General features: G+C 39.1%; 2 protein-coding genes across 5 annotated transcripts; one reads left to right on the top strand and one right to left on the bottom strand.

Annotated features, from left to right (window-relative positions):
• The first annotated feature begins 449 nt into the window (after nucleotides 1–449).
• LOC117432585 (uncharacterized) lies at nucleotides 450–3,275 on the top strand. Of its 2 annotated transcripts, XM_059018967.1 has the most exons (3): nucleotides 450–709; nucleotides 2,010–2,123; nucleotides 2,302–3,275. In XM_059018967.1, exons 2-3 carry the CDS (start codon nucleotides 2,056–2,058, stop codon nucleotides 2,834–2,836), a joined length of 603 nt encoding a protein of 200 aa, XP_058874950.1. In that variant the 5' UTR covers nucleotides 450–709; nucleotides 2,010–2,055; the 3' UTR covers nucleotides 2,837–3,275. The 2 variants fall into 2 exon arrangements, with proteins under 2 accessions (XP_058874950.1, XP_058874951.1); XM_059018968.1 differs by lacking the exon at nucleotides 450–709 and having other exon boundaries at nucleotides 1,659–2,123.
• A 4,579-nt stretch (nucleotides 3,276–7,854) lies between these two features.
• On the bottom strand, nucleotides 7,855–13,603 carry LOC117968050 (uncharacterized). Of its 3 annotated transcripts, none has more exons than XM_059018971.1 (4): nucleotides 12,038–13,603; nucleotides 10,761–10,888; nucleotides 10,443–10,547; nucleotides 7,855–9,923 (listed from the first exon to the last, which is right to left on the bottom strand). In XM_059018971.1, exons 2-4 carry the CDS (start codon nucleotides 10,832–10,834, stop codon nucleotides 9,224–9,226), a joined length of 879 nt encoding a protein of 292 aa, XP_058874954.1. In that variant the 5' UTR covers nucleotides 10,835–10,888; nucleotides 12,038–13,603; the 3' UTR covers nucleotides 7,855–9,223. The 3 variants fall into 3 exon arrangements, with proteins under 3 accessions (XP_058874954.1, XP_058874955.1, XP_058874956.1); XM_059018972.1 differs by lacking the exon at nucleotides 12,038–13,603 and adding an exon at nucleotides 11,835–11,939; XM_059018973.1 differs by lacking the exon at nucleotides 12,038–13,603 and adding an exon at nucleotides 11,858–11,937.
• Between the last annotated feature and the right edge of the window lie 74 nt (nucleotides 13,604–13,677).

Below are 13,677 nucleotides of genomic sequence, written 5' to 3' on the forward strand. Positions count from 1 at the left end.
AGCATGCCAAGACGCATGAAAGCTATGCTTGAAAATCAGGGTTAATCCACCAAATATTGATTTCTGAACTGTTAAAACATTAGTATTGTGTTGTTTAAAAATGAATATGAACTTATTTTCTTTGCATTATTCGAGGTCTGACAACACTGCATCTTTTTTGTTATTTTGACCAGTTGTCATTTTCTGCAAATAAATGCTCTAAATGACAATATTTTTATTTGGAATTTGGGAGAAATGTTGTCAGTAGTTTATAGAATAAAACAAAAATGTTCATTTTACCCAAACACACACCTATAAATAGTAAAACCAGAGAAACTGATAATTTTGCAGTGGTCTCTTAATTTTTTCCAGAGCTGTATATATATATATATATATATATATATATATATATATATATATATATATATATATATATATATGCTTTCATTCGACTTAATGAAGCAAAATGACATTTAAAAACACATTGCAAAAGTCGACCTGGCGTATTGAAACATGACACCCAGCACGATTGGACTGAACAGGTGATGACTGATCGACACAGCAGAGGAGAACTGGTCGAACGACCGACGGTATTTAAACTTTCGATTTCCCAGTATAGAAACCAGCTCCTCACCTCCGCCCCTCTGCCGCTCCCATCAGCACAGGTAAAGCACTGTCACTTTTGATGTCACTAACTCCATTTCGACTGAAGACATTTCGACACAGCAAGGTAACTCTTTTCTTAACAATAATACATTATTTAGAAACTGGAGGAGATCGACGAACCTGTCCATTATTTTAAAAAATGATATTTTATAAGTTCAGTCAGTCATTTACACTCATTCGGAGGAATATTTTGTCACGGCTTGTTTTGGGAGTCTGCATTCCATTGTATTATACTGTAAATGAAACCGGACCCGGACTAGGCTTTATAATAATAATACGCGGTTTCTAACTCAAGTTTGGTACTTTACTGCTATACAGAAACATTACATTTTACTGTAAATTACAAATCTGTTACATTTACACAGTGTCTGAAAGTGGATATCTGCACTGGAGGGAAGTGGACCGACCTGCGTCAAAATAGTTCTCCTAATGTAGGCAAATGATTGCGTTATTATTATTATTATTATTATTATTATTATTATTATTATTATTATTATTATTATTATTATTATTATTATTAATAATGTATTTATTTATTTATTTATTTATTTATTTAGCAGACGCCTTTATCCAAGTAACGATTGCTAACATACTCAAATGAATTGTGTTCGTCTCTCCCGTCTCCCCCTCTACCCAAATGATTAATTAAATTAAATTAAACAGAAATCGGTAGAAGAAGAATAACAAATAAAAACATGCATTACAAATGAACAACACCTGACAGTGGAAGCGCGGTCCAAGGCTTTGTGAATGGAGGCTGTTCTGCTGTATATTTTTAATATATATATATATATATATATATATATATATATATATATATATATATATATATATATATATATATATATATATATATTCGGGCAAAAGCCCTTCGTTTATATCTATCTATCTATCTATCTATCTATCTATCTATCTATCTATCTATCTATCTATATATATATATATATATATATATATATATATATATATATATATATATATATATATATAGATAGATATATATATATATATAGATAGATAGATATATACGTACACACACACAGTATTAAGTTTCCAAATAATATAGTTTTTAATAAAACAAATTCAAACTCGTCGCCTCTCCTCCTCACAGCCGTTCTCTCGGCTTTCTTGGTGCTCGAGCGCCCCTTTGTGGCTCAAACTCATAATAACGGTCGAAGTGAGTGAAGACACTGAGCTCTAGGTTTTGTGAATGGAGGCTGTTCTGCTGTGAGTATATCGGGGTGCTCTGTGCTCCCCTCGTTAATGATCGCGTTGCTATAGGTTTTGTGAATGGAGGCTGTTCTGCTGTGAGTATATCGGGGTGCTCTGTGCTCCCCTCGTTGATGATTATAATTGTGTTGCAGACTCAAAACACAGCTAACGGAGGAACAAGTGATTTAAGACACAGACATGGACAGGACTCCAAGGACAAGAAACAGTCCAGCTGAACCACCTGCTCTGTCAGAAGACCATGACAGGTAATCTCAGTTCTTGTTTCTTCACTGTGCAGAGGCATGCATGCTCCAGTTTAATAACACACCTGATGACTCCAGTCCAGGTTCACCAGCAGCGCCAGCACCTCAATGACACTCCCAGGAACTGCTGCCCTTTCACTTGGGAGCTGTGTTTTTTTACATGTGTGATTCACCTCAACAGAGAGCAGGACGAGGAGGAGACGGAGAGGAGGGAGGACGAGGAGGAATTGGAGAGACTGAGGAGGGAGGAGGAGGAGAGACTGAGGAGGGAGGAGGAGGAGAGACTGAGGAGGGAGGAGGAGGAGAGACTGAGGAGGGAGGAAGAGAGACTGAGGAGGGAGGAGGAAGAGAGACTGAGGAGGGAGGAGGAGGAGAGACTGAGGAGGGAGGAGGTGGAGAAACTGAGGATGGGGATGGAGGAACTGAGGAGGGAGATGAATGAGGTGAAACTGTGGAGGGTGATGGAGGAACTGAAGAAAATAAAGGAGGAGAAACTGAGGAAGGAGCTGGAGGAGGAACTGAAGAGCGAGAAGGAGAGACTGAGGAAGGAGCTGGAGGAGAAACTGAAGAGGGAGAAGGAGAGACTGAGGAAGGAGCTGGAGGAGAAACTGAAGAGGGTGATGCAGGAGGGACGGGGGAGGGAACTGGAGCAGAAACTGAGGGATGAGATGGAGAAACTGAGAACGGAGGGGGGGAGTATGTGTAATATTTCATGATAGATGTTGTCACAAAGATTGGGTAAGAACAATAGGGGTGCATTGCTACAACAAAATGGGACCATCATCATCATCATAATAATAATAATAATAATAATAATAATAATAATAATAATAATAATAATAATAGCACTTGTGGCAGGGCTGTTGGGACCTTTACAGGTCATGCAGGGTTATGAGCTCCACTGTATAACTGTTCATATTTGTGTATCAAGTCAGTATAATTGTTTTAAGATGTGTTCATAGTAACATTTAGTATTTAGGCTCCAAGTAAACAAGACCACGCAAAAAGGTGTGTTGTGTCTCTATAGCAGCCTGAGAACAAATATCCATTTATAATTCTTATAATCTCGTAAATCCTTTTTTTTTTATCAGTATTTTTATTCACTACCGTATGAATAAATACTTAGAAATAGAAATAAATAAATCAATAATGTTTATAGTTCTTTTGTCTTTCTTTCGTTCTGTTTTTTGGAAGGGCGGGATAGGTCTTACACTACAACAAATAAATGAATAAATAAATAAATATTATCACAAATACACACAAATAAATATAACAGAAACAATAATACTAACAATAGGAAAGACTCACAACCATTGACATTAAATAATTGGAAAACTATGAGCAACTTCAACAGGAATTAAAAGATACATCTACATAATTTGAAAACAATTGACACTCGCTGGTACTTGGTATAAAGTTGATGCTGTGAAACAGGCGCCATTTCGGCTCTCACAGAGTCGCACCGCGTTGCAAACAGCAGGGCAGCTGGAGCCAAAATGGCGGACACGGTGACGCAGTTTCAGAACCTCTCCTCGGTCGCCTAGCAACAAGGCGCTCAGAGGAACGACGTCATCAGCGTTCCCGCAGATTGAGAGTTTGAATGGCGGTTGGTTTAATTTTCCAGCAGTTAAAGAGAAGACGGGAGAGCGCGTTTACTTTACTGTGTAGAAACATTTATAATGAATACAACAAAACCAAACACATTTACACGTCAAAGAGTGTCTCTGGTCTTTGAATTGCGCGTTTACTAGAGATAATAATCACACCGTTAGAGCGGTATTACACTCGCATCGTGCCCGTCGATCCCTGCTCGTCTCCCGCCTCTCTCAAGCAGGACTGTGTGTTTATTTAGTATAACACTGAACACAGTGTAACGAGGCATCATTTATTGGATGGAAAGCGGCGGTCACAGTGTTGGTGTGTCCAGCCTTGAGCCAGAGTGACCGGGATGGACATGTAATCCGATCGCGTGCCCTGTGATAAGACCGGATTTCATTAATTTACATTTATATAGAAATAAAAATCATCTAAAAAAAAAAAAAAAAACAGCGATTAATTTTTCTTTAGAAAAAATGCATTCGTATTTTAAATGATGTATTTAACAGTTAATCATAATGTGATGTGATTTAATTATTTTTATTTTCATTTAAAAACAATATCTCTGCTTGACTGTCTCTTCTATTAGTTAATATGTCTCGTTGACTCTGTCTCTCTATCAGTTCATATGTCTCATTGACTGTCTCTTTATCAGTTCATATCTCTGCTTGACTCTATCTCTATATCAGTTCATATCTCTGCTCTATATCAGTTCATATCTCTGCTTGACTCTGTCTCTATATCAGTTCATATCTCTGCTTGACTCTGTCTCTCTATCAGTTCATATCTCTGCTTGACTCTGTCTCTCTATCAGTTCATATCTCTGCTTGACTGTCTCTATATCAGTTCATATCTCTGCTTGACTCTGTCTCTATATCAGTTCATATCTCTGCTTGACTCTGTCTCTATATCAGTTCATATCTCTGCTTGACTCTGTCTCTATATCAGTTCATATCTCTGCTTGACTGTCTCTATATCAGTTCATATCTCTGCTTGACTCTGTCTCTCTATCAGTTCATATCTCTGCTTGACTGTCTCTATATCAGTTCATATCTCTGCTTGACTCTGTCTCTATATCAGTTCATATCTCTGCTTGACTGTCTCTATATCAGTTCATATCTCTGCTTGACTCTGTCTCTATATCAGTTCATATCTCTGCTTGACTCTGTCTCTATATCAGTTCATATCTCTGCTTGACTGTCTCTATATCAGTTCATATCTCTGCTTGACTCTGTCTCTATATCAGTTCATATCTCTGCTTGACTGTCTCTATATCAGTTCATATCTCTGCTTGACTGTCTCTATATCAGTTCATATGTCTGCTTGACTCTGTCTCTATATCAGTTCATATCTCTGCTTGACTCTGTCTCTATATCAGTTCATCTCTGCTTGACTGTCTCTATATCAGTTAATATCTCTGCTTGACTCTGTCTCTATATCAGTTCATATCTCTGCTTGACTGTCTCTATATCAGTTAATATCTCTGCTTGACTCTGTCTCTATCAGTTCATATCTCTGCTTGACTCTGTCTCTCTATCAGTTCATATCTCTGCTTGACTCTGTCTCTATATCAGTTCATATCTCTGCTTGACTGTCTCTCTATCAGTTCATATCTCTGCTTGACTCTGTCTCTATATCAGTTCATATCTCTGCTTGACTCTGTCTCTATATCAGTTCATATCTCTGCTTGACTGTCTCTATATCAGTTCATATCTCTGCTTGACTGTCTCTATATCAGTTAATATCTCTGCTTGACTCTGTCTCTATATCAGTTCATATCTCTGCTTGACTGTCTCTATATCAGTTAATATCTCTGCTTGACTCTGTCTCTATATCAGTTCATATCTCTGCTTGACTCTGTCTCTATCAGTTCATATCTCTGCTTGACTCTGTCTCTCTATCAGTTCATATCTCTGCTTGACTCTGTCTCTATATCAGTTCATATCTCTGCTTGACTCTGTCTCTATATCAGTTCATCTCTGCTTGACTCTGTCTCTATATCAGTTCATATGTCTGCTTGACTCTGTCTCTATATCAGTTCATATCTCTGCTTGACTCTGTCTCTTTATCAGTTCATATCTCTGCTTGACTCTGTCTCTATATCAGTTCATATCTCTGCTTGACTGTCTCTATATCAGTTCATATCTCTGCTTGACTGTCTCTATATCAGTTAATATCTCTGCTTGACTCTGTCTCTATATCAGTTCATATCTCTGCTTGACTCTGTCTCTATCAGTTCATATCTCTGCTTGACTCTGTCTCTCTATCAGTTCATATCTCTGCTTGACTCTGTCTCTATATCAGTTCATATCTCTGCTTGACTGTCTCTATATCAGTTCATCTCTGCTTGACTCTGTCTCTATATCAGTTCATATGTCTGCTTGACTCTGTCTCTATATCAGTTCATATCTCTGCTTGACTCTGTCTCTTTATCAGTTCATATCTCTGCTTGACTCTGTCTCTATATCAGTTCATATCTCTGCTTGACTGTCTCTATATCAGTTCATATCTCTGCTTGACTCTGTCTCTTACCTACATGTATTTTAAAACAATGTACAGCTGTATACACGTGGTTACATTACAGAAAAAGATAATTATCAATATTTATAGACAGACCGAGAGAGAGCAAACCAATGATTTGCAATAAAGTGATGCGGATATCTATTACACTACAACAGCGATGCAGCTAAATACCTCTTTGTCTCGGAGATAATAATTAATTTGTCTTCGTTCTTTTTCGACTTCACTCGGGAACACAAGCTGCGATTTCTATCCTGCCCGCTAGAGGTCGCTCGGAGACCTCTTTTTAGACCGCGTTCTGTGCCGGTGTGAATCCATTCACAAGTTCAGACTGCAGTGTTCGTGCGCGTGCAGTAGAATGGCACGCAGCGGCCTCGTCTGTCACAAGGGATTGAAAACAGAAAGAACGCGCTCATATCAACATGAATTTATCAAAAAATAAAATCAGGGGACGAGATGTTAAAGACAATGACATTCTGTGCATTGTGTGAAATCTTAACAAATAAAATGCAGTGTTTACAGGACAGGCTAACACTCTGAATAGTGTATTATTATTATTATTTATTTCTTAGCAGACGTCATTATCCAGGGCGACTTACAGTCGTAAACAAAAACACATTTCAAGAATCACAGTGCAAGTATTAATACAATTAAGAGCAAGATAAATACAATGACTTTGGTTCTAGCAAGTACAAGAATATGACAAAATACAATTCAATAACAGAGCAGATAACAGTGTCAGTGATAGTTACATCAGGATATCATTAAATACAAAATACTACAGGTTAAACACTTGGCAGATTACAGTATTCTGAAGTACAGGATTAAATGCAGTAAAATAGGGGGCAGATAAGAGCAAATAAAGTGCATTTAAGGAAGGGTGATAAAGTGTCCAGAGGGAAAAGAGGAGTTTCTACAGGTGCTGTCTGAAGAGGTGAGTCTTGAGAAGGCGCTGGAAGTATACGCTTATTTACACACCATGTTCGCATGTACAATACAATGTATTACAAATAGTGATTCGATCTCCAGAGAACCGAGGGGCTTTGTCTAAGTAGACAAGATATTGAAGGCAACACAATTCTGTACATTTTACAAGTCTTAGTGCTGTATATTATAAAGACATTTCAGGGGGCTGGATCGCATCAATATCAGGGTCTAGCGCTGTATATTATAAAGACATTTCAGAGGGCTGGATCGCATCAATATCAGGGTCTAGCGCTGTATATTATAAAGACATTTTAGAGGGCTGGATCGCATCGATATCAGGGTCTAGCGCTGTATATTATAAAGACATTTCAGAGGGCTGGATCGCATCGATATCAGGGTCTAGCGCTGTATATTATAAAGACATTTCAGAGGGCTGGATCGCATCGATATCAGGGTCTAGCGCTGTATATTATAAAGACATTTCAGAGGGCTGGATCGCATCAATATCAGGGTCTGGCGCTGTATATTATAAAGACATTTCAGAGGGCTGGATCGCATCAATATCAGGGTCTAGCGCTATATATTATAAAGACATTTCAGAGGGCTGGATCGCATCAATATCAGGGTCTAGCGCTGTATATTATAAAGACATTTCAGAGGGCTGGATCGCATCGATATCAGGGTCTAGCGCTATATATTATAAAGACATTTCAGAGGGCTGGATCGCATCAATATCAGGGTCTACCGCTGTATATTATAAAGACATTTCAGAGGGCTGGATCGCATCAATATCAGGGTCTAGCGCTGTATATTATAAAGACATTTCAGAGGGCTGGATCGCATCGATATCAGGGTCTAGCGCTGTATATTATAAAGACATTTCAGAGGGCTGGATCGCATCAATATCAGGGTCTAGCGCTGTATATTATAAAGACATTTCAGAGGGCTGGATCGCATCAATATCAGGGTCTAGCGCTGTATATTATAAAGACATTTCAGAGGGCTGGATCGCATCAATATCAGGGTCTAGCGCTGTATATTATAAAGACATTTCAGAGGGCTGGATCGCATCAATATCAGGGTCTAGCGCTGTATATTATAAAGACATTTCAGAGGGCTGGATCGCATCAATATCAGGGTCTAGCGCTGTATATTATAAAGACATTTCAGAGGGCTGGATCGCATCACTATCAGGGTCTAGCGCTGTATATTATAAAGACATTTCAGAGGGCTGGATCGCATTAATATCAGGGTCTAGCGCTGTATATTATAAAGACATTTCAGAGGGCTGGATCGCATCACTATCAGGGTCTAGCGCTGTACATTATAAAGACATTTCAGAGGGCTGGATCGCATTAATATCGGGGTCTAGCGCTGTATATTATAAAGACATTTCAGAGGGCTGGATCGCATCAATATCAGGGTCCAGCGCTGTATATTATAAAGACATTTCAGAGGGCTGGATCGCATCAATATCAGGGTCTAGCGCTGTGTATTATAAAGACATTTCAGAGGGCTGGATCGCATCAATATCAGGGTCTAGCGCTGTGTATTATAAAGACATTTCAGAGGGCTGGATCGCATCAATATCAGGGTCTAGCGCTGTATATTATAAAGACATTTCAGAGGGCTGGATCGCATCAATATCACGTTCTAGTGCTGTATATTATAAAGACATTTCAGAGGGCTGGATCGCATCAATATCAGGGTCTAGCGCTGTATATTATAAAGACATTTCAGAGGGCTGGATCGCATCAATATCAGGGTCTAGCGCTGTATATTATAAAGACATTTCAGAGGGCTGGATCGCATCAATATCAGGGTCTAGCGCTGTATATTATAAAGACATTTCAGAGGGCTGGATCGCATCAGTATCACATTCTAGTGCTATATATTATAAGGCTCCTCACTGCTCTAGTCTGTATTACACACAGATTCTCTGCAATATGACCCACTGCACTTCACAGGAATCCAGTATTAACAATACATGCATCCATTTCTATCACACAGAAATGATTCTACATCTCTGCATGAGATCCGATATCCCTGACTGACGGGTTTTACAGATCTCTAATAAGTGAAATATACACCTTCACGTGCGAGTAGGCTTTTGCCAGGTTTGCTAGATCTGATTCCCCATTTTCCACCCAATTGCAAATCTCTATTGCTCTTTTGTTGTTTTGCATTCTATAAAATTTGATGCTGTTTTTAATCCAGTCATAGTTATCCCAATCGACAAAGTATGTATCGAGATGTAGCACTTTGAGGGCTGGATTAGTTTCTATTGCCGTCAACACGCGAGTAGCTTCTGTCACATCAGAGGACGCAGTAGCAAGCACGGCCATATCTGCATAAAAACATCCCTTCCATTTAAAAAGTGCTTGGCAGACCTCATCGGCTGATGTACCAAGTGCAGTTATTTTATACTGACTCCTGTTCAATATTTTCAATAATCTCTTCTCGTCGATCTCAGGACTGGCAGACATGGCAAGTCCTGCGATTGCTCTACCCACAGCAAGCCCTCCCAGAGCCAGCAGAGCGGAGGTTCTGAGTGAAAGAGGAGACAGCGCTAGCCCTGCGCACCCTGCGACAGCCAAAGCGAGCCCTTTCGCAATTGCAGCCTGTTCAGCCCTGTCTCTCTCCAGCAGTGTTTGAGCCATGACTTTGAGTTCTCCGAGGTATTCCTCAATCAAGGGCTTCTCTTTTTCAAACAGCCGGGCAAACTCCTTCATGGGCTCGAGGATCTCAGCAATCATTTTACTGCAAAGACAAGGTCACAATCGTAACGTTGGGATGATTTCCAATGTGTTCAATATTATACTCACGTATTCTCTCTTTCATACCATCGTATCATGTCACAATAAACACATTGTTAAAATGAAATGATTTTGTTTTGAAACGTGTCGACGCCATCGTGTTTCTCAGATGCTTTTGTGTTGCCACATTGCTGTGTTTAAAACTGATCCCAGTTTTCGATTGCCTCAGTTCTTCATGGCCAGTTTACATTTCTGATAATACTGGAATATTGTAAAATCTGTCTGTAGCTGCTTTGAGCTGCTTGGAGCTCGTGTGGAGAATGAACAGCCTTCCTCGTCCATTCAAATCATGTGACAGTGTGACCTTTCAACTCCCACAGTACTCTACATGCACAGTTGAAAGGTCACACTGTCTCGTGACCATAAATTGGTGAGGAGGGACGTGTAGAAACACAATGAGAATTTCAATCTGCTTATTCTCTACTGTAAACCTGTGGGGGGGTGGTTAAATCGAAAAACAAACCTCTTCAGTTTCTCCCCCTCCTCCCTCATCTGTCTCTCCTCCATCACTCTCTTCAGTTCCTCCACCTCCCTCATCAGTCTCTCCAGTTGCTCCTCGCTGTTCTCTCTGTTGAGGTGAAACACGCGTGTAACTAATCATCATCACAGACGTGTTACTGTTCATTAGAAACCCTGAACACAGCTCCCAAGTGAAAGGGCAGCAGTTCCTGGGAGTGTCATTGAGGTGCTGGTGCTGCTGGTGAACCTGGACTGGAGTCATCAGGTGTGTTATTAAACTGGAGCATGCATGCCTCTGCACAGTGAAGAGACGTGAGATTACCCGGCAGAGTCTCCTGACAGAGCAGGTGGGCCCAAATTTTTATTTTTTTTTCTTCTCTTTGGATTCCCGTCCATGTCTCTCTCTCTCTCTCTCTTCTGAATCACTCGTTCCTCACTCAGCCGCTGTTTCTGCAACGAGAAACAAGTCAATTATTAGAGTATAGAGCTTCAAACGCCATTTTTTTCCTCTGACTCTCTCTCTCTTTCTTTGCCTTTCATTCCGAACGCTTCCTATTATCACAATTAGTCTGCTATTTATTTATTTATTTATTTATTTATTTATTTATTTTACATTTAATAATGAACAAATCCAAACACCATGTTGTAAAATAGCGCCTGTATGACTGCAATCCATTTTCACATAACCCAAGTGACGGTGCTGCTGTCCACAGAGCTGCGTGTTTGTAATCGATAAACAGGATCTGCTTCTCCACTAACTGTAATCGTCGTTGTATCTCCTTGTCCCTGCTGATAATATAGACTTTATACCGATAACGGGATACAGTTCTATGATACAAAGCTGTGCAGTTTTATCACACAGGGCGCGGCAGAGAGTTCAACGTTAATTAAAGAAACACAACTAAGCAGATCTTACATTAGCATTCACATAATGAGTTCTAAATTCCTTTAATGAAATTAGTTGTGTAACACAGTTCTATGGCATAAATAAGTATTTAATTCGCATGCAATAACTACTGTCTTTTCTTATTATGTCAAGCTTTACATTTGCCTGTAGTTTAGAGAAAGTTAAAAGCTGTCGTTTCATTTTAAACGTGGATGTTAAGATTAGGATTGTGTAAATATAAACACGATGCTGCTGTGAGCGACTCCAGTGAGACGCGATGAAGATCCGATTTAATAAGAACGATTTTCGAGGGTTCGGCTCTGAATTGCGGGCCGGGTTCAGTTAGAAAATCCGGGTCCGAGTTCGGTTCTTGTTTCAGACCCCGACAGAGATTCAGCAGAAACCAGACAGACTTTTTATAAACTAATAACCAACTCAATTGATTATTATTATTATTATTATTATTATTATTATTATTATTATTATTATTATTAGTTTAGGCGCTACTACCAGTATTGTGAGTGAATACAAACATTTCCATATGGACTGTGAGCCAAACAAGCCAAACCTGCTCGAATAACAAGAATGAAACGCTTCAGATAAACCGGAAGCAGTCGCGCTCAAAATAAACCATTGCCTGCATGAGAATAAGCAGCGTGACACGTGACGGGCGTTTTTTAATTTTTGGAAATAATGTTTTTATTAAACTTTACCTTTCAAAGCGCTGAAGTCTCTCGAGTCACTTTTCCCCCTCATGTCGCAGTTCTCTGTTGCAGTAGACTTTGCTCCGGTACACAGCATAGTTACCTGAGAGTTTTATGATACATTAGAAACCCATTCAGTCGCATCAGCCAATCAGCTTCCAGCCCCAGCGGGATCCTGTCATCAGACAGTGGAAAATGATTCGGTCGCATCAGCCAATCAGCTTCCAGCTCCAGCGGGCTTCTGTCAATCAGACAGTGGAAACTGATTCGGTCTCATCAGCCAATCAGCTTCCAGGGAGCTGTAATCAGTCAGGTACAGCTTGCGTGTGTTTTATGAAGCAGCGCGGCGCTTCTCAGCGAGCGTGCGTGTAAATCTCTTACCGGTACCTACTCTAGAGCAGCTCTGTTTCATTCAAACTGAACTACAGGACAGTCAGGGAGCCAAGGCATTCACACGGGAGATTGCATATACAGTTTTACAAACAGGTGCTTTGGAAGCTTATAACACAAATCAGAAATATATTCGCAAATCTTTAATCATTATTATTTATTTTCTTAGCAGACGCCCTTACCCAGGGCGACTTACAATTGTTACAAGATATCACATTATTTTTACATACAATTCCCCATTTATACAGTTGGGTTTTTACTGGAGCAATCTAGGTAAAGTACCTTGCTCAAGGGTACAGCAGCAGTGTCCCCCACCTGGGATTGAACCCACGACCCTCCGATCAAGAGTCCAGAGCCCCTGACCGCTACTCCACACTGCTGCCCTAGATGAATGTGTTCTTTTCTTATTAATAAACTTTAATATTCACTAAACCGCTAGGACGATGATTTTTGGCAGCAGTTGTCTATTGTTTTCAATACAGGTGTATGTATCTCTTAATTGCTGTTGAAGTTGCTCATAGTTTTCTCAAGGATTTCGTTTCAGTGGTTGCGAGTCTATCAGTCGCTTTTCTCTTTCCTATTGTGAATAGAATAGTTTCTATGTGTATTTCTGTATTTGTTTAGTTATGTGTGATAGTATTTATTTATATATTTGTTGTAGTGTAATGCATATCCCGCCCCTTTTTAAAAATAAATGACAGAATGACAAAATGACTACAATATAAACATTTATTTTATTTTATTCCCACAGTACATTGCAGTGAATGAAAACATGTATAGAAAAGTATTTACAAGATCTCAAGAACATTTATTAAAACTGTTCAGGTACAACCCATTTGAATTTCTTAACGTCTGCTAAGAAATAAATAAAACCAAAATAATCATTACTCCTAACAGAGCCCAAAATAAATCATACAACACAGCGTGCAAATAATATAATATAATATAATGTAAAAAAAATAGAATCAATGGAGAGGCCCAGATCACAACAACAGTCCAGGCTGGCCATGACAAGACCAGACAACATGAAGAGATTTCCTCAACAGAGAGATAAGCGTGCCTCTAGATTTAGAGAGAAATAAACGAGCGGTTACCATCAGAAAGCCTAGAAATAAATACCTGCCATGTTTGTTTTCAAACACACTTTCCCTTGACAAAGGGGTGAGCAAAAACTTACATTATATATATATATATATATATATATATATATATATATATATATATATATATATATATATATATATATATATATATTAGCT

The sequence above is a fragment of the Acipenser ruthenus genome, unplaced genomic scaffold (assembly GCF_902713425.1).
Source record: "Acipenser ruthenus unplaced genomic scaffold, fAciRut3.2 maternal haplotype, whole genome shotgun sequence".
Classification (NCBI taxonomy): domain Eukaryota; kingdom Metazoa; phylum Chordata; class Actinopteri; order Acipenseriformes; family Acipenseridae; genus Acipenser; species Acipenser ruthenus.